Source organism: Mobula birostris, chromosome 23 (genome assembly GCF_030028105.1).
Source record: "Mobula birostris isolate sMobBir1 chromosome 23, sMobBir1.hap1, whole genome shotgun sequence".
NCBI classification, from domain to species: Eukaryota; Metazoa; Chordata; class Chondrichthyes; order Myliobatiformes; family Myliobatidae; genus Mobula; species Mobula birostris.
This window is the reverse complement of record NC_092392.1, coordinates 40,680,918-40,708,421: the sequence shown is the minus strand read 5'-3', so window position 1 is coordinate 40,708,421 and position 27,504 is coordinate 40,680,918. Positions and strand designations below refer to the sequence as shown.

At 40.5% G+C, this 27,504-nt stretch overlaps 1 protein-coding gene across 5 annotated transcripts in view; it reads right to left on the bottom strand.

The window, feature by feature from the left end:
- bltp3b (bridge-like lipid transfer protein family member 3B) overlaps window positions 1-27,504 on the bottom strand; it is a 132,097-nt gene that overhangs the window by 92,610 nt on the left and 11,983 nt on the right. For all 5 annotated transcript variants that reach the window (XM_072241507.1, XM_072241505.1, XM_072241508.1 and 2 more), the window contains exon 2: window positions 348-510. In XM_072241507.1, the coding sequence (XP_072097608.1) occupies window positions 348-510 (163 nt within the window). The remainder of the gene's footprint in view (window positions 1-347; window positions 511-27,504) is intronic.

Genomic DNA, 27,504 nt, shown 5'->3' with positions numbered 1-27,504 from the left:
TGCCAGAATTCCATTTGGCGGGAAAAAACAATACCCCAAAACACTTAGACAGACAGTGCACCATTCTTTATTTTCCTAGTTCATATTATGGTCATTAACAATACATGCTAAAAAGTTGTTCACTTATCTCCAAGCTCAATTGTTTATTCACACTGATAAAATTATCTTGTATTATTTCCACCTGCTTGGCCCAGTAATTGATTTCTGATCCTTTCCACACAAACGGTTTGATTCCACAAAACTGGCAGATTTGATATTTTCATCTCTGGGAAGTGTTGCACATAAGACACTTCAAAATCTTATGCCTTCAGAGTACAATTGATGTAGTTTAGTAATAAGTTTCTTACCCGAATTGCGGCCTTGTTACAGAACACTCTGGTGATTGCCAACCATGTTGGCAAGTCCAGCATATTTTGCAATACTTCTTCATCGAGTTCCAAGTTCGTCAATTGGCCTTCACCTTTCAAAGTACTCAAATTAATCTTATCTGGTGAAAGATTCTTGGTGAACCTTTAAGACAAGAAGAAAAATAATTTTGTCATGTATTGGTGATAAAGAAATTCAAAATCTATTCATTGAAATTTTATTGAAAGCCAAGTTTGGGGGGGCAGCAGGAAGAAAATTTGTTGGTTTGTAGCTATTTTTCGTCATAGTTCAAGTATTTTGTTTCCCACTATTGCTCAATAAAAGAAATGTTAAAATCAGGTACCACCAAAGGCATCTCTCTATAATTTTATGCACTGTTTACAGATAATAACTAAGGTAAATTCAAGACAATGGGCAAAATGTCAAAATTCTTGATTCTTGGCATGATTCTTGAAAGAAACTAACAGAAAAACAAAAGTACATCTTTCTCACCTAGTACTATTATCTTTAAGCAGCTAACAGTGCCAGTCTTGTGGGAAGAGCAGAGGAGTTGAAAGAATAATTCCACTTGTTTTTTGGAAAACTAAAGAAACTCCCCAGTGCATCAAAGCACTTTAGCTAAAAGATATTGCACCACATATAAAATGCTGGAGGAACTCAGCAGGTCAGAAAGCATCAACGTCAACATTTCGGGCAAACACATGCTTTGTACTTCCAGCATCTGCAGAATTTCCTGCGTTTAGATATTGCACCATCCTTTCATCTTTATTTGGTAAATTGGTTTATTATTGCCACATGTAGTGAGGTACAGTGAAAAGCTCATCTTGCATTCTATCCCTACAGAATATTCCATTACAATAGCATGTTGAGATAGTACAAGGCAAGACAAAAGTGTAGAAAAGTGCTACAAAGTACAGAGAAAGTGCAGTGCAGGTAGTTAAGAGTACACCTTATTGCACTAGGGAATCATTCAATAGACTTAAACAGGGGGAGAGAAGCTGTCCTTCAGGCTAATGGTATGAGCTTTCAGGCCTTTGTATCCTCAGCCCAATGGCAATCGGGAGAAGAGAGAATACCTGGGGTGGGTAGGAATTGATACATTTGCTTACATTGATATGGGAATGAAGTACATGAGTTGGGACATCATGTTACAACGGTACAAGTTATTGGTTAGACTGTGCTTGAAGTACCATGTGCAACTCTGGTCACTTAGCAGGAAAGGGTGGAGAAAAAATATTCACAAAGATGTCACCAGGACTACAAGCTCATTTTCAATGCTTAAAGTTTACATAGGTACATAGATAGTAGGAGTGTGGAGGGTTATGGTCCCAGTGTAGGTCAATGGACGTAGGCAGTTTAAATGGTTTCAGCATGGACTAGATGGGCTGAAGGACCTGTTTCTGTGCTGTACTTTTCTATGACTCTAAGATGTCCTCGATGCTGTGGAGGCTAGTGCCCATGATGGAGCTGCCTGAGCTGTTAAAGAATCAAAAAACACAAAACAAAATAAAGGGAGGGAAAGAAAAACTGGATCAACATGGAGAGATGGGCCAAAAATAAAAATAACCCTTGAGGAATTTGTTTGACACCTAATGAAAAATCAATGCAGAAATAAAAACAGAAAATACTGGTAAAGCAGGTCCAGACAACATAGTTGACAGTAACTACATTGTAGATCCGACTAAGAACGTACTTATGGAATAAGCCTCAACTTCTCACTGAAGAGCAGGATATTAATGCCTTTTCTTCAGTTACAATGCATCTTGCAGTGAGATCCCAACTTCGGCTGGCCCTGATCCACTCTTTGGATGAAATTTCTTACAGTTTATATTTTAATGATGGAAGCAGCAAAAATCTTATTTGTTCTATTCAATATTAGGACTCTCTGTAAATGCAATGTACTTACATAGATAGAATTTATAAATTTAAGTTGGGCTAGACAGAAATTATGAAAGGCTCACTGTTAGAACAAACCCCATTTCCTCCATTTCGCACCCCCAACCCCCACAAATCTACATACAATCACTCCTTCAGTAACAGGAGAAAAGAATGAAGGGCACTAGATAGATGGGAACCTTGTATATTCTCCTTTTGTAATCTCATCTGCAATGAATAAAGATTTGTCATAGCTGTACTTCTGGATTTGAGTGATGACTGATCTTCAGATCCATTTATCTCACTGTTTTCTACTTATAGTCAATTGCTAGCAATCCCCTAACCCTATTAATACATTAACCACACCTAGCACATTTTCATCTGATGCAGAAACCTTTTAGGTGACATCTTAACAAATGCTTTTCAGAAATCTAAACACATTTTCTTCACTGGTTTCTCTTTATCCATCCTGTTTTTTTTTACTTCTCAAAAGTACTTTAGTTAGTCTTTAAAATGATATGCTGACTGTACCTTATTCCAGTCAATGCAAACATTCTTATTAGAAACAAATAAACTATAATAATGAACATGCAAAAGTTTGGGCACTCCGGTCAAAATTTCTGTTACTGTGAATAGCTAAGTTAAAGATGACACATTTCTTTAATATTTTAAGCAAGATTACTTTTTTTATTTCCATCTTCTGCAGTTCCAAAATAACAAAAAAGGAAAAGGGCCCAAAGCAAAGGTTTGGGCACCCTGCATGGTCAGTACTTAGTAACAACTCCTTTGGCAAGTATCACAGCTTGTAAACGCTTTCTGTAGCCAGCTAAGAGTCTTTCAATTCTTGTTTGAGGGATTTTCACCCATTCTTCCTTGCAAAAGGCTTCTAGTTCTGTGAGATTCTTGGGCCGTCTTGCATGCACTGTTCTTTTGAGGTCTATCCTCAGATTTTCAATGATGTTTAGGTCGGGGATCTGTGAGGGCCATGGCAAAACCTTCAGCTTGCGCCTCTAGAGGCAGTCCATTGTAGATTTTGAGGTGTGTTTAGGATCATTATCTTGTGTAGAAGCCATCCTCTTTTCATCTTCAGCTTTTTTACAGCCAGTGTGATGTTTGCTTCCAGAATTTCCTGGTATTTAATTGAATTAATTCTTCTCTCTACCAGTGAAGTGTTCCCTGTGCCACTGGTTGTAACACAAGCCAAGCCCAAAGCATGATCGATCCACCCCCATTCTTAACAGTTGGAGAGGTGTTCTTTTCATGAAATTCTGCACCCTTTTTTTCTCCAAACCTATCTTTGTTCATTGCGGCCAAAAAGTTCTATTTTAACTTCATCAGTCCACAGGACTTGTTTCCAAAATGCATCGGGGGCTTATTTAGATGTTCCTTTGCAAACTTCTGATGCTGAATTTTGTGGTGAGGATGCAGGAAAGGTTTTCTTCTGGTGATTCTTCCATGAAGATCATATTTGTGCAGGTGTCGCTGCACAGTAGAACAGTGCACCACCACTCCAGAGTCTGTTAAATCTTCCTGAAGGTCTTTTGCAGTCAAATGGGGGTTTTGATTTGCCTTTCTAGCAATCCTACGAGCAGCTCTCTCAGAAAGTTTTCTTGGTCTTCCAGACCTCAACTTGACCTCCACCGTTTCTGTTAACTGCCATTTCTTAATTACATTCCGAACTGAGGAAACGGCTACCTGAAAATGCTTTGCTATCTTCTTATAGCCTTCTCCTGCTTTGTGGGTATCATTTAGTTTAATTTTCAGAGTGCTAAGCAGCTGCTTAGAGGAGCCCATGGCTGCTGATTGTTGGGACAAGGTTTGAGGAGTCAGGGTATTTCTCAAGTTTTGAAACCTGGACCAAACACCTCCATACCCTACCATCCATCCAAATATACCTATCTAAATATCAATTAAATCTTGAAATTGCATCTGAATCTTCCACTTCTGCTGGCAGCTTGTTCCACACACTCACCACCCTCTGAGTGAAGATGTTCCCCTTTAAACTTTCATATTTAACCCATGACCTCTAGTTACAGTCTCACCCAGCCTCAGTAGAAAAAGCCTGCTTGCATTTACCACTCATAATACCACTATAACACTCAATTTTGTACAGCTCAATCAAATCTTCTCCGATTCTTCTACACTCTAGGGAATAAGTCCTAACCTATTCAATCTTTCCCTATAACTCAGGTCCTCAAGTCTTAGCAAAATCCTTGTAAATTTTCTCTGCCGTCTTTCAATCTTATTGACATCTTCCTGTAGGTAGTTGGCCAAAACTGCACATAGTTCTCCAAATAAGGCCTCATCAACAGCTTATATAACTTCAATATAACATCCTATCACCTGTACTTAATTGATTTATGGTTCAATGTGCCAAAATGTTTCTTTACAACCCTAGTTCCCTGTGATACCACTTTAAAAGAATTATAAATCTTTATTTCCAGATCCCTCTGTTCTACCACACTCCTCAGTGCCCTTCAGCTCACCATGCAAGACCTACACCGGTTTGTCTTCCCAAGGTGCAACACCTCACACTTGTCTGAATTAAATTCCATCTGCCATTCTTTAGCTCATTTTTCCAGCTGGCCCAGATTCCACTGCAAGCTTTTATTGATAGTCTTCCTCACTGACCACATCTCCAATCTTGGTGTTATCTGCAAATTTGCTGATCCAGTTAGTTGACCCAAATCGTTGATATAGATGACAAACCACAACAGACCAAGCACTGATCCCTGCAGCACACTAGTCACAGGCCTCCAGTTGATAAAGTTTAAGGGAATGGGGGATTCTCAGATCCCTGCAAACAATGAATTAAGTACTGACTATGTCTGTGACTGCAGTGTGTTTGAATAATGTCTCACAGCTGCCTTCCTTAGAGCAAGATGATTAAAGTTCACCCAGATCCACATAGATGTCTCTGGGCTTTTCACACCTTTTGATTTTGACAAAAAGCAGTATCTGATGGAAATTAGACAGAACATTCCTTTCTTAATTAAAGCACAAATTTGACAGATGTTCTTATCTTTGTCATTAAGCTGTGGCTCCAGCAAACCAGGTAGGACATTCTTTTCTTTAATTAAGGTGGCTGGAGTGTCTAACAAATTGATTGTTCTTTTGTATCGGTGGCCTTATAACTTCTGACAATTCTGACATCGGCCAGTGAACTTGTAGAACCGCCGGGGAGATGAGAAAAGGTCTCTCCCTGGTGTCGGGTCCAAGTTCACTCGCCGGCTGAGCTCGAAGAAATAATCGGGTGAAAAGATAAGTAACCATCTTTTTGTGCTGTCGTTATTTGATCCAGCAAAGTTACGTTTACACAGTCAGACAGGCAACCATCTACTACCACTCTCTGGTTTCTCCCGTAAAGCCACTGCTGAATCCAATTTACTATCTCATCTTGTTTGGCAAGCAAATTGACTTTCTTGACCATCCTCTCATACAGCACCCTGTCAAATGCCTTTCTAAAGTCCATAAAGACATCCACTGCCTTGTCTTCAACTTCCCTGGTAACCTCCTTGAAAAACTCCAAGACTGATTAGATATGACTTACCACGTACTATGTTGACTAACCCTAATCAGCCTCTGCCTATCCAAATACTTATATATCCCTTAGAACACCTTCCAATAACTTACCCAATACTGATGTTAGGCTCACTTGGTTATAATTTACTGGCAATTAGTGTAAAGTTAAAATCACCTACTGTCACAACTTTATTTTTCTTGCAGCAGTCCGCAATCTCTCTACAAATTTGCTCTTCTAAGTTCCGTGGACTGCTGGGTGGTCTATAACATCACCCCACTAATTTTGTCATCCTTTTCTATTCCTCAGTTCCATCCTTACAGCCTCAGTGGATGAGCTCTCCAGTCTGCCCTGTCTAAGTACTGCAGTAACATCTTCCTTGATTAGTAATGCCATCACTCCCCCTTTAATTCCTCATGCTCTATCACGTCTAAAGCAATGGAACCCTGGAACATTGAACTGCCAGTTCTGCCCCTCCTGCACCAAGTCTTACTAATGGCTATAATGTCAAGATCCATGCCCAATGCTCATTGGCCTTTCCTATAATACTCCTTGCACTGAAATATACACAACTCAGAGCAGTAGTCTCACCATGCTCAATCTTTCGATTCCTGACTTTGTATGTAGGCTTAACAACATCTTTCCCATAACTGCTCCACTATTTGTTCTCGCCCTCTGGTTCCCATCTCCTTGTAACTGTAGCTTAAATCCACAACCCCGCCCCCCCATCCCGCCTTCCCATGCAGAACTAGCAAAACTGCCTGTAAGGATATTTGTCTCCCTCCAGTTTAGGTGCAAACCATCCATTCTGTACAGGTCCCACCTTCTTTGGAAGAGAACCCAATGATCCAAACCTCCAAAGCTTTCTCTCCTGCACCATCTCCTTAGTCACGTGAAAAACTGTATGCTTTTCCTATTTCTGACCTCACTAGCATGTAGCACAGATCATAGTCCTAAGATCATAAATTTAGAGGTAGTTATTCCCTGATCTCACTTTACAGGACTGTGTCACCCTTCCTATCCATGTCATTGGTGCTGATGTGTTCTTGACCTCTGGCTGTTCCTTCTCCCACTTTAGACTGCTATGTACTCAATCCAAGACATCCTTGACCCTGGCACTCAAAGTAACATACCACCTGGGAATCTTGTTCTTGACCACAAAAGTTCCTGTATGTTTCCCTAACCAATGAAACTTCAATCATTACAGCTCGCCTCTTCTCCCTCTTTCCCTTCTGAGCCACAGAGCCAGATTCAGTCCCAGAGACCTGACTGTTATGACTTTACTGTGCAAGGTCATTCCCCACCCCACCCAGCCCCCCACCACCACAACGTCCAACAGTATCTAAAGCAGTATACCTGTTGTTGAGGAGAATAGCCACAGGGGTATTCTGCACTGGCTGTCCAGCCCCCTATAACCTTTTCCCCTCCTGACGGTCACCCAGTTACACGTGTCCTGAACAATGGACGTAACTACCTCTCTGTATGTCTTGTCTATCAACCCCTCAGCTTCCTGAAAGATCCAGAGCTTATCCAGTTCCATTTCCAATTCCTCTACACAGTCTGGAAGAAGCTGCAGCAGGATGCCCTTCAAACACGTGTAGTCATCAGGGATACTGGTGGTCTCTCTGTCCTCCCACATTCTGCAAGAGGAGCATTCCACTATCATCCTTGGCATCGCCACTGCACTAACTGTACAATAAAAAATAGAAAAAAATTTAAAAGAAAAAAGTATACCTAAAGCCTTCTCTCTGAAGCCTCTGTGAGCCAAAGCCTCAACTCCCACTCCTATCACTGGCCCACTCACACAATGGTCTCTCTGTTTAAACCAAACTTCTTTTTATTGGCCCTTGCCAAGTGTGTAACTACACATAATCTAACATCTCCTCCGAAATTGTGATGCACAGACTGCACAAGTCTAATTCTGCCGACTGGCCCCGCTGGTTTCTTTTAAACTCTCCCTCCCATGATGCAATCCAATGTCTCCACAAGAACTGTGATGCACAGAATGTTCCTTATTGCAACTGTTCATTAGAACTCAGCCAGATGCTTTTATCCCAACACTATTCTTCACCTTTTAGATGGTTATAGATATAAATTCTGTGGGCATGTGGCCAAGTGGTTAAGGCATTGGACTAGTGACCTGAGGGTCGTGAATTCGAGCCCCAGCCGAGGCAACGTGTTGTGTCCTTGAGCAAGGCACTATTGCTCTGCAACGACACTGGTGCCAAGCTGTATGGATCCTAATGCCCTTCCCTTGGACAGCATTGGTGTCGTGGAGAGGGGAGACTTGCAGCATGGGCAACTGCTGGTCTTCCAAACAACCTTGCCCAAGCCTGCACCCTGGAGAGGAAGACTTTCCAGGCGCAGATCCATGGTCGCACAAGACTAACAGATGCCTTTAATTTAAGATATAAATTCTAAATGGAACGTTACTTTGTTCACAATTTCCTTTTTTTTAAAAAAACAGAAATTGGGAATACCCTCCTCATTTACCATTTTACTTTTCAATTTCATTTTCCAATTCAGAATATATTTGGAATCTTCATACTTACAAACTGGCTTTAAAGTTTAAGACTGCAATTTCTGGGGGATCCGAGTCCATAGGACACTCAAAGCTGTTACACACCCGTTGACTCTGTGGTTAAGAAAGCATACAGTGCATTGGCCTTCATCAATCGTGCGATTGAGTTTAGGAGCCGAGAGGTAATTTTGCAGCTATATAGGACCCTAGTCAGACCCGACTTGGAGTACTGTGCTCAGTTCTGGTCGCCTCACTACAAGGAGGATATGGAAACCATAGAAAGGGTGCAGAGGACATTTACAAGGACGTTACCTGGATTGGGGGGCATGACTTATGAGAATAGGTTGAGTGAACTCTGCCTTTTTTCCTTGGAGCGACGGAGGATGAAAGGTGACCTGATAGAGGTGTATAAGGTAATGAGAGGCATTGATCGTGTAGATAGTCAGAGGCTTTTTCCCAGGGCTAAAATGGCTAGCACGAGAGGGTCCTGACGAAGGGTCTCGGCCTGAAACATCGACTGTACCTCTTCCTAGAGATGCTGCCTGGCCTGCTGCGTTCACCAGCAATTTTGATGTGTGTAGCACGAGAGGGCACAGTTTTAAGGTGCTTGGAAGTAGGTACAGAGGAGATGTCAGGGGTAAGTTGTTATTGTTGTTTTTACACAGAGAGTGGTGAGTGCGTGGAATGGGCTGCCAGCGACGGTGGTGGAGGCAGATATGATAGGGTCTTTTAAGAGACTCCTGGACAGGTACATAGAGCTCAGAAAAATAGAGGGCTATGGGTAACCCTAGGTAATTTCTAAGGTAAGGACATGTTCTACACAGCTTTGTGGGCCAAAGGGCCTGTATTGTGCTGTAGGTTTTCTATGTTTCTATGTTTCTGAATCAAATACATCATTGTCAAATAACACGAGATCATATTTTATAATCCTTTTTTCAAAAGATTACTAATTACACAAAATCACTGTTCGTTCCGTGGTTTAGGCCATTGACAAAAGTTGTCTGAAAGTCATTGCAGGAATGTATGCTGCGATGACCATTGTCAGCTTTATTTTTCCTAGCATCTGATGTCCTCACTTTTCACAACTCTAGGAGAGCTAAATATCACATATAACATATCTAAAAGCTTCTGTCTGGTAGACTTTAGACTTTAATTACAACATACATTTCAGTTTTGTTGCATAAAATTTCCATGACTGAGGAAATTTTGTAGACATTATTCATAAACAATTACTTTAGTAACATACTAGCTTAACACTAATAATAGAATACCCATGGTTAAATTGCAACCTGGTTAACAAAAGACCTCTGGCGATCTTATTAAGTTTACTGTTGGTCAGCAGCCTGGAATTTGCACTCGTGCTAATGTCAAAACCACCAACATCCATCATTATTATCGAGAAGCTGGATTTCCAACCTCACTTTTGTTTAAAATAAAATGAGGATGTACCAAGCCCAGTTTACCTTTCCAAATCGTCCCTGAGAATGATCATCAATTAACCCACCTTTGTAGTCTTTCTGGGATGGCATACCAAACAACATTTAGAGCCGGTAGTTGCAGGATAGATCCAATGACAATGAAGAAACAGACAGACTTCCAAGTCACAATGAGGAGCATTTGGCAAGGGCATCAGCAATCATAGATTTCAATGTAAAAAAAATGACAAATTCCTCGCTATTTACCACTCCTAGTTTGCATTGTTTTGCAACCTTCATCAGATGGGAAGTTCACTGATTGATTTACATTGAATAATTATATATTTCAAGTTATAAAGATTTTGAATAAAATGTTTCAGAAAGATTACATTTCAGCTACACACGCAAAAATGCTTAAGGAACTCAGCAGGTCAGGCAGCATCTATAGAGGGAAATAACAGTCATTGTTTTAGGCCAAGACCCTCTATTACAGGGGTCCCCAACCTTTTTTGCACTGCGGACCGGTTTAATATTGACAATATCCTTGCAGACCGGCCTACTGGGGGGGGGGGGGGGGTTGCGGCAGGGTTGCCAACGGACAAGAGTAGCAGTCAAATACGTTGTGTTTACCTCGAGAAAAACTACAATGACCATGAAGCCTTGCGCGGACACCAGTACGCATGCGTGTACGTGCTGATTTTTTTCTACAAATCGTTTTTGGCGATTCTGTTTGGGGGGGGGGGGGGAGAGACGTTAATCACGACCGGAATATAGGTGATAAGTGGCTAATACACTCAATTTCGTTTCTAAAAGGGTTTATCTAACGAATTTAATATTAAACACACAAAGCATATTTTCCTCACAAGAATATAGTGATAAGTTAATTATCAGGGGAGGACAGGGGAGCTTGAAGTAAGTGTTGAACGAACTTCCAGTAGAAGTGGTAGAGGCAGGTTCGATATTATCATTTAGAGAAAAAATGGATAGGTGTATGGACAGGAAAGGAATGGAGGGTTATGGGCTGAGTACAGGTCAGTGGGACTAGGTGAGAGTAGCGTTCGGCACAGACTAGAAGGGCCGAGGTGGCCTGTTTCCATGCTGTAATTGTTATATGGTTATATGGCTATAGAAGTCAATAGCATCATAACATTTTAAGTAACATTTGGATATTAAACACACAGCACATATTTTCCCCGTATGAACATATAAAATCATTGCAACACACCAATATCGCTGAATCAGTGGGAGCCCTGGGCTTGTTTCCCTGCAACAAGACCATCCCATCGAGGGGTGATGGGAGACAGCGATAGTCGAACGGAGTTCCTTATGTTTTGTCTATTCTGCAATTTAGTTTTCATTGCATTCTTTGCAGATATGTTGAAAATGGAAGCAACGTTTTCAGTGCTTTCGTGGCTATCCCAGGATATTTAGCCTTGACTTTGATCTGGAATGCCAGCAGAGATGTTATGTTAAACATACTTTCCAGCCCAGTGTCATTTGCAAGCTCGAGGAGTTGATCTCCTTCCCGCGCTGACATGGATGACGCGCACGTAATGATCTCGCGTGCATTCAAGCTCAACAGTGCGTGACAGGGAATGAGGAAAGGTGCAGCTGACTCATATCGCCAAATCGTATCGTTTCCTCGTGGTCCGGTAGCACATGCCTTGCGGCCTGGTACCGGTCCGAGGCCCAGTGGTTGGGGACCGCAGCTCTATTAGATAAACTTTGTGACTTTTCTTTCAATTTGCTGACAAATTCATTGAGACTGCAAATTTAATAAGCCTATTTTCATTACAATCACAGGACAGTTTTCAACAGGCACCCAAGAAAACTGATGGAAGACAATGCAATAAATGTACTTTAGTGAAGCTTCTTAAAAGGCCCCACACAGAAGTCTGGCCCAGAAAATTAAGAGACTAGAGATCCAGAACACATTCAGAAACTTAGTGGAAAATGGGCTTGATGGTAGAAGGTAGAGAGTAGAGATGAATGGGCAATTTTCTGACTGGAAGTCTGTAACAAATTATGTGATGCAGGAATCAGTGCTGGGACATTTGTTATTTGTAATAGATAAAATAATTTGGATGAGAATGTATACGATCCGAGTAATAAGTCTGCAGGTGTTGGTGAGAATAATAGTGAGCAAAGAAGGTTGTCTGAGGATACTGCAGGACTTAAATCAGATAAAAGGTTGGGCAGAGCAGAGGCAGATAAAATTTAATTCAGACATGCGAAGAGATGCACATTGAGGAATCAAATTCTGGAAGGACATATAGAGTAAATGACAGGTATGCTAAGAACGTTGATGTGCAGAGGGACATTGGAGTGCATTCATGGCTCACAAATTGGTGTTAAAAAAGGTGTTACTAGTGGAAAAGATAGTGAAGAAGGCATCCGGTATGCTTGCTTTTATAGGCCAAGGCACTTCTAGCTCAGCAAAACATTAGCCCAGGCCACACTGGGAGTAGTATGTCACTGCACAATAAGATAAAAAACACAGTAATATTTCATAAACATGATGTTAACTTGCTGTTTTCCAGCACCTTTCTATATACATGTTCTTAATAGCGAGAAGGCTGGAGCTGGTAATGTATTGGGCAGTTTTGAACTTTCCTGTCTGCTGCAGTGTAGTTTCCTTACCAAGCAGTGATTCAGCTTCTTAGGATACTCTGTACTGCACATCTGAAGAATGGCTTGAGTATAGATGTGCATAGTCCAGCTCTCTTCAGCCTCTTCAGGAAGTAGAAGAATTGGTGAGCTTTCCTGTTTGTTTAGAATGTGTTCTGGGACCATGAGAGGTTGTACAAGATGTGTACTTCTAGGAGTTTGAAACTACTCACAGATTTCTAAAAGGCCTGTATCTAAATACTGATTTAAATTAAAACTACAGTTCCTCCTCCAATTGAGGATATAGCAAAAATGTTAGTCATAATCACACAACACAAAAATAGGGAAGCCAGTTCTATACTAGCTATATTTAATTTACCTCTCATTCTCATCAACTCTGCCAGATGCTACCATTCACCTACTCTATAGGGCTAACTGCCTTACCACAGCCCAGGTGTGTAGTTTAGAGGAAACCAAAGCACCAGGAGGAAGCTTAATTACAGGGAGAACATGAAAACACAACACAGAGAGCATGTGGGGGGGTGGGGGGGTTGGGGGGGAACAGTCCAGGTCACTGGAGCCATTAAGCAACAGTTTATTACTCCTATCACTGTTGCCCCATATGGATTTTCATCAAGATCCTCAATAAAATATTTACATTTTTCTTCACCTACGTTCCCTATGGCAACCCCATCTGTAGCAAAACAACTCATGGCTTGACTGACTTCCAAATTATGTCATGTGGAAACAAAAATTTTATATTAAAAACATATTGGTGCAGTAAAAGAAAAACCACTAAAATATACCTAATGATTCAAGACAATGGTACAGCTCATTATCTGGAATGAGACCACACTGAGAAGAGTACCAAGAGAAATTTCTATAATTTATATGGTTGAATGCTTTTATGCATTCTGCAGCAGTATTTTACACTTATACTGTATAGGCAGATTTTATTTCATTTTAAAGGATATTCCACATCAATTGCAGCATTTCTTTTTCTCTTAACTACACTATTTAAATTATCTTTCCAGATAACACAAATTCCAAAGCAGCCGTTCAGATGTGAGATAACTTGCTTCCAATGTGGTTTGGTGGTTCTGAGGTGGCTGATGAAACTAAGTTCTTTCATAGATGAGGCAGTGTTGCTTATTAGGATAAGTGGGAGAACTGATTGAGATGATGGAATCACAAAGAAGAGAAAATCTGCAGTTGCTGGACGGTTGACGTTTCAGGCCAAAACCCTTCAGCAGGTCTGACATTTTGGGCCGAGATGTCGACTGTACTCTTTTATATAGATGCTGCCTGGCCTGCTGAGTGCCTCCAGCATTTTGTGTGTGTTGAGAAGGTGAAGGGATTGCTTCTGTCTTTATACATGGCTTTCCCACTGAAGTCACAAGAAGTCAATGGAGATGTTAATTTTTCTTCAAGAAGGCCTTATTTTTGAACCACCTTCTTTCTGATAGCCAGAATCAGCATACATCACAAAATTTGTTGTTTTGCAGTAACACTACAGTGCAATACATAAAAAAACACACAAGTTACATTACAAAATACAGTGAATTTCAGTTAATTGGGACACCCACTTATTTGGGACAACGCTTAAAGAACAAAAACAAATCGAGAAAATAGCCAAGATTCCCTTTGTTTATTTGGGACACTATGCCACTTAACTGGGTCAGGAGACTGCTCCTTAACAGACTCAACACAGTGTCAGTTGCATGCACTTGTGTGGCTGTTAGACGCTACACTGTGCCTAGATGGGACAGTTTTTAAAGAGCTTCAGTTGCATGTGTTTGAGTTTTTAAAAAAGTGATTTTTGGCACTGATCGTTCATGAGAAATAAGCAATTAGACAATTCAGAACCGTTTTGTTCACTGCAGTTTCAAGCATTCAGACTTGGAGATGCCAGAAACTGCCTGAAATAAAAATGAAACAATTTCACTACTTCAACAAGCTAGGAATTATGAAGATATTGACAATCATTTTTAATGTTACTATGAAAATGAAGACTTGGAAGATGTAATCTTCAAAAGCATCGTGTAAAGGCAGTCCATTATCTGCACTAGGTGCCTTCGCTGATTTTGTTCATTTACAGTCAAACAAAAGAACACAACAGGGTACACTGGATGAATTCCTCCATCAATAACTATTAGAAACTAATAGTGTTGTAGTACTGTAGTATTAGTATTCTAATTTGTTCTTTACTTCATTTAAATACACAATTTGTTACTCAGTTAACTGTAGTTTGTCTTTTTTATACTTTTAAGTATTTTCATGAAACTTGGGCTAATTGGGGCAGCTGCTTAATTGGCCCAAGGTGCAAAACACAGTACCAAGTCATACACAACACATATAGCACACATAAGATAGCAGTAAACATTGAGCCACACAAAAAAAAAGCCCAAATCCCCAAGGCTATGGATGTTACAGCAATCTGCAGTCAATCACACTGCAGCTCGTCTTCCACCAAACAAATACTGGAGGACAGCACCACCGCCAGCCTGGATGGCCCGCCACATCACCTGCAAATAGGTGACACCAAGGCTTGGGGCCTAGTCCTTGCTACAGCCGAAGGCGTGCAGCTTCCCTGCCATCTGTCTCACCATTAAACCAATGACTTGCAGCATTCACATTACTAATGTCCAACAGGGTCTTGCGATCACAAGAAAGGCAACTAAGACAATCACTCGCTGTTAAACTGCGTACCGCCTTTGCGCACTGACACCTCTCTGTAGCAGACAACAGCACAGTCCACACAAAATCCAGCTCCTTCCATTTCTCCGCCAACAAGTAACTCACTGATGGAGTACACTTACAGTACTTTAAGTTCTTTAAGTTTAGAGTCTTGCAATCGTAAAAAAAAATATTTAAAAAAGACAATCACATCTTTTGTAGGCCCCATAGTAGCTACTGCATCTGAGCACACTGCCATTTTACCAGAAGTAAAACCTGTTGTTTCGTGGGAGCAGGACAGTGCAAGGCATAAAAATTACTTTATTTATTTTGTAATTATATGGTGCAAAAATGAATAATGAAGTAGTTTTTATGGGTTCATATAGTGCATATTCTTCATGACAAACTAGCTAATGGAAATAAGATATTGTTGATGTTAAGAATATGGTTCATTGTTTCACTGCCCCATTAAAGAGAATCTGACTTCAGTTTCACCATATAACAGTCAAAGACACAGCCAAAGGATTAAACACAAAGAATGTGTCCTTATTTGCACAAGTATTACATTTCTGTAAGCATCACTGAAGTCACCAGGCACCTGCATTTTGACTGTCTCTGCTTCTTTTTATGGAGACTGTTTTCAGGCCTGAAATTACATGGATTGAGTGGAAATTTGTACAGTCCTTCAGGGTTTCAGAGCACTTGCCATCATTTGAAGCTTTTGCAAATCCATTATTTACAACTTTGCAACTGACAATTTTAGAATCTACATAAAGTAAATAGCAAATCTTTTTGAAAATCTGACCACTTATTTCAATGTCAGAACAGTGATTATCAACTTTCCAAGATGATAGCTGTGCAAATCAGCTAAAATCACATTTTGAAAAACATATCAAAAATAGCTAAATCATGACAGTTTCACAAAATACCAAGTGTGACTTTGAAAAATACCAGAAAAGCACCAAATCACAATTAATGTTTTCTCAAATTCTGATCCAAATAAGTCTACATGCTTTATTGTTCAATGTGATGACACATATATTACCCAGGCTGGATTAATATTAATATGTTGTCTAGTTGGTTTCAGTAAACTTAATGAAGCACGTAAAATATTTTAGCTGCTTTAAGATCAAGTTGCAATTAATTTCACCCTATTAAGTGGTAACAGTATAATGGTCCACAATGTAACTACTTATTTACAATGAACATTTGTGCATTAATGCAAATCCTAAGACGAACTTGAAAGCTGAAATTGGGCTTGTGTTTTGACTTTGACGTTATATCTACCATTGATCTTAGCAGCAGCCTAAATTTGCATTTCAAAAGCAATATATATTAATTCAAACTGGCATTTTTTTTTACAGAAATTCTAACTTGTTTTGATCCTTTAAGGATGTATTGCATCTCCTGGGGAAAAAAATTAAAACAGTCAAAATGTTTCAGGAAGCTAGAAACTAATGTTAATTTGAGAACAGCTTATTATTCTCCATTCTCATTTAAGTTCTTTTTAAACTGCATTTCCAAAAGTAACAGGCAAACTAGTGGAAAACATTGTGCCTTACACATATTCATAAGATGATAAAACACCTTGTAATTTCTGAGATCGATATTGTGCATTCATATCAAGGATAGTTGCAGCTGTGTACATCAAATCCTTGAGATACTTCCTCAGAACTAAAGGTACACCATCGCAAAGTCCATAATATACTAAAGTAGCTTGACCCTTAAATTGGATTCAGTAACTGATATTATGGCAAGAACTCAAAACATGTTAAACTAAGTGAAACATACTTTATTTTAATGAGACACACAAGGCTATTCCTTAAAATCAAAAGGCTTTGCAGGGATATTGGGCACAAGTATTTCAGTGCACATCAAAGGCATTATCCATGATCCCATAATGGCATGAGTCTTTCAGCCTGTTCAGGCAACACCTGCAAGGTAACAACTAAAAGATATGCAGGAGAGTTCTTCGCCTGTCAACCTCTGGTCACTAATTTCAGTGTTACGTGTTGGTTTCTCCACGAACAATTACAGTGACAGTGAAAAAAGCACGAAAGCAGGGCAGAGCCTCTACTTCCTTGGAAGATTGAGAAGATTTTCATGACATCTAAAACCTTAAAAAACTTGCATAGAAATGTAGTGGAGAGAACACTGACTGGCTGCATCACAACTTGGTAAGAAAACGCCAATGCCTTTAAATGGAAAATCCTACAAAAAGTAGTGGATAGTTCCAAGCCCATCACAGGTAAAGCCCTCCATACCTTTGAGCATATCTACATGGATTGTTGTCGCAGGAAAGCAACAACCATAATCAAGGACCCCCACCCCCTAGTCAAGCTCTCTTCTTGTTGCTGCCATCAGAAAGGTGGCACAGGAGCCTCAGGACTCACACCACCAGGTTCAGGAACAGCTAATAACCCTCAACCATCAGGCTCTTGAACCTAAGCGGATAACTCAACTTAGCTTCACTTGCCCCACAACTGTTCCACAACCTATGGACTCACCTTCATGGACTCTTCATCTCATGATTTTGATATTTATTTATCATCTTTTTTTCTTTCTTTTTGTATTTGCATAGTTTGCTGTCTTTTGCCTACTGTTTGTTGTCCTATTAGTGCAGTCTTTCATTGATTCTATTATGGTTATTGGATCTACTGAGTATGCCTGCAAGAAAGTGAATCTCAGTGTTGAAAATGGTGATACTGATAATAAATTTACTTTGAATTTTAAATTGACAATTTTGACAACACTTTACACCAACTGCTGAGAAATGCAAGTGCTATATTAATGCATGGGCGCAGAGCTCACTGGGGCATGGGCAAAGGGGGATATAGCCCTGATGAAGGGTCTCGACCTGAAACATCAACTGTTTATTCATTTCCATGAATGCAGCCTAGCCAGCTGAGTTCCTCAGCATTTTGTCTGTTGCTCTGGATTTCTAACATCTGCAGGATGGCTCGTGTTAGTGTCATATTAACACAACTGTTTCTATTGAGGATAATACAACAAACTCGTTGAGGTTCAAGGGTACTCAGTATTAAAACTCGACTATGTGTATTGTGAACCCAGCAAAAACTATTACAGATATGCCAAATAAAAAAACAAAATCAATTCAGTCTTTGGGAAAATGGAAGAATACCAATCAAGGGCTTTCAGTGCATTCACTCCAAACTGTAATACTTCTAATCTGGCTTCACTTTGGTTGATCTCTTATTTTGAGCCTCCCTTATTTGTTTATTCTTCAAATCTAGTATACTCCATCTGGAGTTAACAATGTGACCTTTACATCAGAGAGTTCAAATGCAGATTGAATGATCATTTTGTGCAGCATCTGCACTCAGGTTTCAGATGTTAATCCAAGACTCTGGGTGGCAATCATTTTCATTCACCATCCCACTCCCACTGATTCTCTCTGAACATGGCCAAGTTTGGGGGTGATACAAAGATAACTGAATGAGGAAAGAATTCAGAAATCAGAAGTGCAAAGGGAGTTGGGAGTCCTACTGCAGGATTCCCTAAAGGTTAAATTACAGGTTGAGTCCATAGTAAGAAAGACAAAATGCAATGTCAGCATTCATTCTGAGGATACTAGAAAATAAAACCAAGTATGTAATGCTGAGGCTTAATAAAGTATTGGTCACAGGAGGTCCTGATAAATTGTGATAGTTTTGGGCCCCATATCTAAGGGAGGATATGCTGGCATTGGAGATAGTTTAGAGGAGGTTCATGAGAATGATCCTGGGAGTGAAAGAGCTCATATATGATGTATTTGATGTCTCTTGGCCTGAACTCCCAAGCACTTGAAGGATGAAGAGGAGAGAGATCTCATTTAAATCTTCTAAATATTTAAAGACTTGGCTGGAGTGGTCGTGGAAGAGTCTAGAACCACAGGACACCACCTCAGAATAAAAGGAATCCCATTAGAACAGATATAAGGAGGAATTACTTTTGCCAAAGGGTGGTAAATCTGTGGAATTGATTGCCACAGCCAGCTGTGGAAGCCAAGTCACTGGGGTATAGTTAAAACGGATGTAGATAGATACCTGATCAGTAAGGGTATGGGGAGAAGGCACAGGAGAATGGGGTTGAGAGGAAACAATCAAATGGCAGAACAGACTCAATGGTCCGAAGGCCTAACTCTGCTCTGTTGTTTTATGGTTCTGCATTATTACAATGAGGCCCAATGCAAGCTGAAGGAACAATAGCATATCTTTTGTCTGTCTTCCTTTCAGCTTGAAGAATCCACTTTTGAACTTTCCAACTTCAGACAGCTATCAGAATTGGGTATTTTTGCTTGTCATTCCTCTCTTTCTTTATTGTGCAAATTCAGCTCCGAAGTCTTATGGTCTTATTCGTTTATTTATCTATTCTGGTTGACTGGAAACTTCCCAGAGGCTAGACTATACAACATCATCCAGACCTCACAGCAACACATTACATAAATAAAGGAGCTGAACTAGATACATTATTTGACCCTATCACAGGAATCTCCTTTGATCTACCTGTTGACACCCTCCCCCAATACCTTTTGGAGTTTTAGAAGAATGAGGGGGAATCTCATTGAAACCTATCAAATATTGAAGGGCCCAGATGAGTGGGTGTGAAGAGGCTGTTTCCTATAGTGGGGGAGTCTAGGACCAGAGGGCTTAATCTCACAATAGAAGGATATCTCTTTAGAACAGAAATGAGTTGTTTGTTATGTGTCCCCTCTCGCTGTGAAACGGAGACACCTCTTTTCCCTTCTTAGGGTGAGAGAGAGCCTGTGGTATGCCGAATTACCGGGTGAACGAGTAGTCTCTGGGGTACTGCAAGTCTACGTCTTTACTGATGCTTTGCTGCACGCTTGAGAGCTCGGTGGGGTGGGGCGCCACTGTTTTTTTGCTGGTGGGGGGGGTTGTTGCTTTGCTGCTGCTTATGCATGGGTGGGGGGAGCTGGGGAGGACTTTGGGGTTCTAACATTTAACTGTCATTCGTCCTTTGGGGCACTCCTCTGTTCTCATGATGTATATTGAAATTTGTTGTTATGCAGCAGCAGTACATTGCAATACATAATAATAAAACTGTGAATTAAAAAGTTAAAAAGTTAAATTAAGTAAGCACTGCAAAAAAGTAGTGAGTTAGTATTCATGGGTATAATGCCCATTCAAAATCGGATGGCAGAGGGGAAGAAGCTGTTCCTGAATCATTGAGTGTGTGTGTTCAGGCTCCTGTACCTCCTCCCTAGTGGTAGCAACAGGAAGAGGGCATGTCCTGGGTGATGGTGGGTCCTCAATGATGGATGGTGCCTTTTTGAGGCATTGCTCCTTGAATATGTCATGGATGCTGGGGAGGCTATCGCCCATGAGGGAGCTGACTAAGTTTACAACTTTCTGCAGCTTACTTCTATCCTGTGCAGTGCCTCTCCCCCCACCCCCATGCCCAGACTCTGAGGTAGCCAGTGAGAATGCTCTCTACAGTATATCTGTAGAGATTTGCAAGCATCTTTGGAGGCACACCAAATGTGCTCAAACTCCTAATGAAATACAGCTGCTATCATGTCTTCTTTGTAGCTGCCACGATATGTTGCACCCAGGAGAGATCCTCAGAGATGCTGACACCCAGGAACTTGAAATTGTTCACTTTTTCCATTTCTGAAGAAGTACTCCCTGAATCAAAGTGTGGCTTCTGCACATCTTAGAGGTACTGCAGACATGATCTTCACAGACACCAATTACAGGAAAAATGCTGAGGAAAAAGCATTTGTACTTGACTTTCGTAAATGACAAACTCAAAGCACTCTGGCGTATACTATCAAGACATGGCAGTCCAGACAAGTACTTTGAAATACTGAGGCATGATGGCAGAGTGCTCAGCAACATGGCGCTGAATCAGAGTCCTTCACTGTGAAGGCAGGAGTTGAACAGGACTGTATCATTGAGCCCACTCTATTTGCTATCTTTTTTGTTCCTATCTTTCACCTCATTGGCTAATCATGTATAGAATGGACAGCAGACTTTTCAACCTCAACAGGTGCAAGGCTAAGAATAAGGTCAGCACCACCACTATCATGGAGCTCAGTATGCAGAAGACAACACCATCACAACACACTCTGATGTACTCTGACTACCTTTGCCAAGGAATATAGAGCCCTGGGTCTAAAAATAAAACACAGGTCCTGATCAGCCACTGCCCAACGAACCATTTATTCAACCCTCCATATAGGATAACAAATTCATCCTTAAAAATTTAGACTACTTTAACTTACCTTGATAAAATTCTCTCCTCAAAAACAGACATTGACTATTGACTTAAGAGACCAACCACTGCCTGAGAAGAGCTGGTGGAGCCTATGCAAGATTAAGGAAAAAAGTTGCTGAAGACAGAGACCTACAGGTCCATACAGAATGTTTGGTCTATAGAGCAGTCATTCTTTCTACATTACTGTATGGAGCTGAATTATGGGTCACCTACAGTAGGCGCCTGAAATCCCTGGAACAATACTACCAAAGAACCTTATGAAAGATTTTGAGGATTAGCTGGAAGGACAGATACATTAACACAGAAGTACTGGAGGAGGCCAATATAAACAGCATTTCCACCACGATAAAGCAACACAAACTCTGATGGTTAGCCAGCTGGTGGTGTAGTGGCATCAGCACCAGACTTCGAGGTGAGTGGTCCTAGGTTAGAATCTGTTTGGCTCTTTGCACGCTTTCCATCTGTACTGGGTTGAGCGCCAAGCTAGCAAATTAGCCTCGTAAAAAACAGATAAAACGCTAAAGAAACAGTAAAGTTGCCACCCGATGTGCCACAAGACACAGAGAGGAACAACAACAACTCTAATGGTTAGGACATGTCATTCAGGTCACATCCCCCATATAGACCCTTCCTTCTAGTTGAAGGGAAGTCCGTGAGCCCCTGATGGGCAAAGGAAACACTTCAAAGATAACATCAAAATCAGCCTGAAGAAATTCAACATCACACTAGAAACTGGGAAGACATTGCACTCAATAGATGCACTTGAAGGAAGGCTGTTCAAGAGGGAGCTGCACTACATGAGAGCGACCTCAAATGTGCCACACGGAACAAGTGGCAGCTGCAAAAAGATAGAATGAACAACCAAAATACTCAACCACTAACCACAGTGACCAGTTACTCGTGTCCACAATGCACCAGAATATGTGGATCCCTGGACAGCCTCTACAGCCACCTGAGGACACACCAATGGACAACCCCTTAGGAGAACATCTTATTCAACTCGAGTGATAACACTACCACATATTATACACATGTTTATTAACCCTTTGTGATATATGCAATATGGTTTTAAAACCACTGACCTCTCTCATTAACAAAGCATTTTTGCCTACAGGACTGTGCTGGATGCTTTTTAAAAATTTTTTTTGCACTGTTCTCTATAACTGCTAGAGACTGTTGTCTGTGAAAATACCAGTGAATCCACAGTTTCTGATATACTCAAACCACCCCACCTAGCACCAACAACTATTTCACAGCCAAAGTCACTTGGATCAAATTTCTTCCAACACTCTGATGTTTGATTTGAAGAATAACTGAACCCCTTGACTATTTCTGCATGCTTTTATATATTGAGTTGTTGCCTCATGATTGGCTGATTAGATATTAAGATTAACAAGCAGGTGTACAGGTGAACCTAATAAAGTGTATGTGTAATGTTAATTGTAACCTTTTTGAACTTAAGTTTGCATTGCCTAATAGTAAGTAGGTCCACAAAGGTATCACTTGCAGTTAGTATCATAACATGGCAAGTAGAAATGGCTTATATATAGGTGGTCTTTAAACAAAAAAAATTCTTAACTACATGGCCAAGTTTCTAAAACAGCTGTGTTTGACTTTAACAGGGCAAACTGTTTTCTCATTGTTACCAATTGCTCAATAAAATAGTTTTCTCATACACATTGATTGATCAGAATGCATTGATAAACCAACCACACTATTGCCTGTGTGGAAAAACGTGCCCCTCAGACCTCTTCAATAATTCCCTCTCACTTTATATCCATATCCTCTAATTTTAGACTCCCCAACAGAGGAAGATGTCTGTGACCATCTGCACTATGCCCCTCATAAATATTATAAACTTCAATAAGGTCACCTGTCAGCCTATGCTCTAGTGAGAACAAACCCAGCCATTTACTCTCTTCTGTACAAAAGCACCGCATTCCAGGCAATATGCTGGGAATCTCTTCTGCCCTCCTTCTAATACTACACCTCCTTCTTGTAGTGTGGCAACTAGAAATAAACACAATACTCCAAGTGCAGAATAACCAATGTTTTGTGCCACGGCAGTATAGCAGTTAGCACAATACTATCACAGCTCAGGGCATTCTGAATGGAGTTCATTTCTGGTGCTGCCTTTAAGGGGTTTGTATGTTTCCACATGACCAGTATTGAGACTTTGCATCATCCAAATCTTCACTTTCACTGTAACATTCAAGCTGATTGTCAACACCCTCAACTTCTTAGTAGTTTCTAACTTGAAGTAGTGAAAGTTTCATTTTCACTCCCAGTTGTTTCTGGCAACTCCAAGCCTCAATGCTTGAAACTGCAGTGAACAAAGCAGTTCCGAATTGTCTTACTGCTTATTTCTCACCAACTATCAGTGACGAAAATCACTGTTTTTTTAAAAACACAAACACACATAACTGACACTATTTAAAAACTGTTCGCACAAGTGCATGGCTGATGGCAGTTAGAAATTGTTCAACAACAGTCTTCTATGATGAGAGGCATTGATCGTGTGGATGGTCAGAGGCTTCTTCCCCAGGGCTGAAATGTTTGCCACTCGAGGACACAGGTTTAAGGTGTTGGGGAGTAGGTACAGAGGTGATGTCAGGGGTAAGTTTTTTTTTACTCAGAGAGTGGTGAGTGCATGGAATGGGCTGCCGGCAAAGGTGGTGGAGGCAGATATGATAGGGTCTTTTAAGAGACTTTTGGATAGGTACATGGAGCTTAGAAAAATAGAGGGCTATAGGGAAGTCTAGTAATTTCTAAGGTAGGGACATGTTCGGCACAACTTTGTGGGTCAAAGGATCTGTATTGTGCTACAGGTTTTCTATGTTTCTATCCCAATTTAAGCAGCACGGTGTCCCAAATAAATGGCTAGTTTCTTGATTTGTTTTTGTTATTTAAAAGTTGTCCCAAATAAGCAGCTGCCTTGATTAACCAATGGCCCAACTAACTGGAATGCATTGTATTCAAAACTGCAGAGTCCTCATATCCAACTTCAAAATGAAACCTTGCAAATTAACAGTGATAATCAAATTGCATGCCATATAACAAAAACTCCATTTTTATAAAAATGTGTACATCTTTTCCAATTGGCACAACCATGACTAAGAAATGATTCCAGCAACAAAGGTAAAGACCAAATAACAATTAGATTTCTTCAGCAGGTAGATTTTGAAAGTGTATGTATTTGGAGTTATGCAAGTCTGTCTTACACGTATGCAAATAGCAATTAAGCTCTAATAGTTGGATCATTTATTTGGGCTAGATTTTCTTAAAGAGTTACATTTCAGTCAAGATAAATTTAGTGCTAGTCAAGTACCTGAGTTAATCAAGTTTGTCCTCTGATCACTCTATTCAGCTTCTCATCATGAAAACCATCCAATTAATAATGGATAGCCAAAGCAATAATTGATGTGATACATGCAAATTTCATTGTGTTAGGTCAATGACTAATCAATTACTTTTAAGTGCTATAACCACACCACTTCTTTACGTTTTCAGATTAATGCTACAAATCATAAGTAACGATATCACAACCAATGCTGTGCAATCAGACTATAATTGTAGAATGTTGCTTAAATAAACCCGAAACAAATCCACCTGCATTAGGGCCATAATGTTGCTACAGCCTCACATTGTGCACACACATTATCAGAATCAGAATTAATATCACCGGCATATGTCATGAAATTTGTTAACTTTACAGCAGCAGCACAATGTAATACATGATAAATATAGAAAAAAAATAAATTACAGTGAGTATATATGTATATTAAATAGTTAAATTAGACAGAAGAAAGCCCTTAACTCCGAGTGGAGTCATCAGGACACCATCATGAGGGTGTTTTTTTTTAGCAGGCTTTCTTATTTTTACGAGGCAGAGTTGCTAACTCGACGCTCAACTCAGCACCGATGGAAAGCGTGCAAGGGAGTTGGCTGGATTCAAACTCGGGAGCCTTCGCACCGAAGTCTGGCGCAGATGCCACCACGCCACCAGCCAGCATAGTTAAATTAGATAAGTAGTACAAAAATAAAACAATAACAAAAAGTAGTGAGGTAGTGTTCATGGGCTCAATCTCCATTTAGAAATTGGATGGCAGAGGGGAATAAATTGTTCCTAAATTGTTGAGTGTGTGCCTTCAGGCTTCTGTACCTCCTTCCTGATGGTAACAAAGAGAAGAGGGCATGACCTGGGTGGTGGGGGGGGGGGGGGTCCCTGATAGATGCTACCTTTCTGAGGCACCACTCCTTAAAGGCATCTGGGATACTACGGAGGCTAGTACGCATGATGGAGTCGACTAATTTTACAACTCTCTGCAGCTTACTTCGACCCTGTGCAGTAGTCCCCCCATATCAGATGGTGATACAGCCAGTCAGAGTGCTCTCCAAGTGTAATAAATTGATGACATGGAAGCATAAATTTTAACGTAAAACTTTACAGCACCAGCAACCAGAAGACTAGGGATGAATTCCCACTGTTGACTGTAAGGAATTTGTACGTTCTTCCCATCAGTGCATGGGTTTCCTCCCATATTCCAAAAATGGATAGGTTAGGGTTAGTAAAGTTTTTTTTTTAAAAGATGAGCTTAATTGTCACTTGTACATTGAAACATACAGTGAAATACTTGCATCAAGTCAAATCAGCAAGGGTTGTGCTGGGCAGCCTGCAAATGTCGCCACACTTCCAGCGTCAACACAGCATACCCATAACTCAATAACCGCAACTCTGGAATATGAAAGGAAATTGGAGCAATTGAAGGAAACCCACATAGTCAGGGAGAGAATTCACAAGATTCTTACATACAGTGATGGGAATTGAACGCTGGTGCTGTTAAGTGATTGTACTAACTGCCACACTACTGTGCTAACCTGTTGGCATTGGAAGCAAGGTGACACTTGCCCCGGCACATCCTCAGATTGCGTAGATGCAAACAACACACTTCACTCTATGTTTTGATGTGGATGTGACAAATAAAAGATAATCTTTATGTTTTTCTTTCAGACTGAACTTGAGGCTTTATCACTTGCGCCCACAAACCTCAATTCAGTTCCCACCCAAATTTTCAGCATGCAGTTTGCATTCATTAAAAAAGTCATCTCTGAAGCAGTCTGGATTCCTAGCCTGCTGAAATCAATTTCAAATGGGAATTTTCTGTATTTTCATTTACACTTATAATTGATTTTCCCAGAGAGATCATGACAAAGAGATTTGCCATTTACTCAGTACCATCTCTAATTACTCCTGGTTGCTACTGGCATTCAGATCACCCTGTACCAATGGCAAGTGCATCAGTTTACACAGCTTCCACACATTGTTTTGTTTAGATTATGAGGCATTCGTGTTCAAATATATGTGAAAAGATATCTTGAGTATTTTGGCCTTATTCAAACAATGATGGGATGCCGTATTGACTGAGCTTTTCACAAACATATACAAGATAATATTTTCACTCTTTATGTAATGCTATTTTTCTAACCTCAGGATGGCTGAAAGTTGTAGATTTAGATTATTTAGATTATGAAGACACGCAGTCCTCTTTTATTGTCATTTAGTAATGTATGCATTAAGAAATGATACAATATTTCCTCCGGTGTGATATCACAAAACACAGGATAGACCAAGACTGAAAAAAACTAACAAAACCACATAATTATAACATATAGTTACAACAGTGCAACAATACCATAACTTGATGAAGAAGTCCATGAGCACAGTAAAAGTTCAAAGTCTCCCAAATGTCCCACATCCTATGCAGATGGGAGAAGGAAGAAAAACTCTCCCTGCCATACCCGACCACAGTCCGACTCTGAGTCATCCGAAAACTTCGAGCTCTGATCAGCTCTCCGACACCGAGTACAGAGTGCCATCTCTATCCGAGCGATTCGACCTCCTTCTCGGTCACCAACAGCAGGGGATTTTGAGGCCTTCCCTCCAAAAGGTTCCCGACCGCGCAGTAACGACAGCAGCAAACGAGCGTTTCAGAAATTTTTCCAGATGTTCCTCTGTGCTTTCATTTCCATCTCCATCAAATCAGAATTGTCCACGGCCCCTATTTAACAGATACGATATCATTTTTCACCGGAAGGCTGCGCACGCACGGCGCGCTGCTCTCTTTCCTCCCACCATCTTTTATGTTGCAGTGTACAGTACATGAATTTTAGTAAGGCACTTGACATGACATATTTATTCAAAAAGACACGAGACTTGGGATCCAAGGAAACTTGGTGGCTTGGATTAAGAATTGGATTGTCCACAGAAGGCAAAAGGTGGTAGC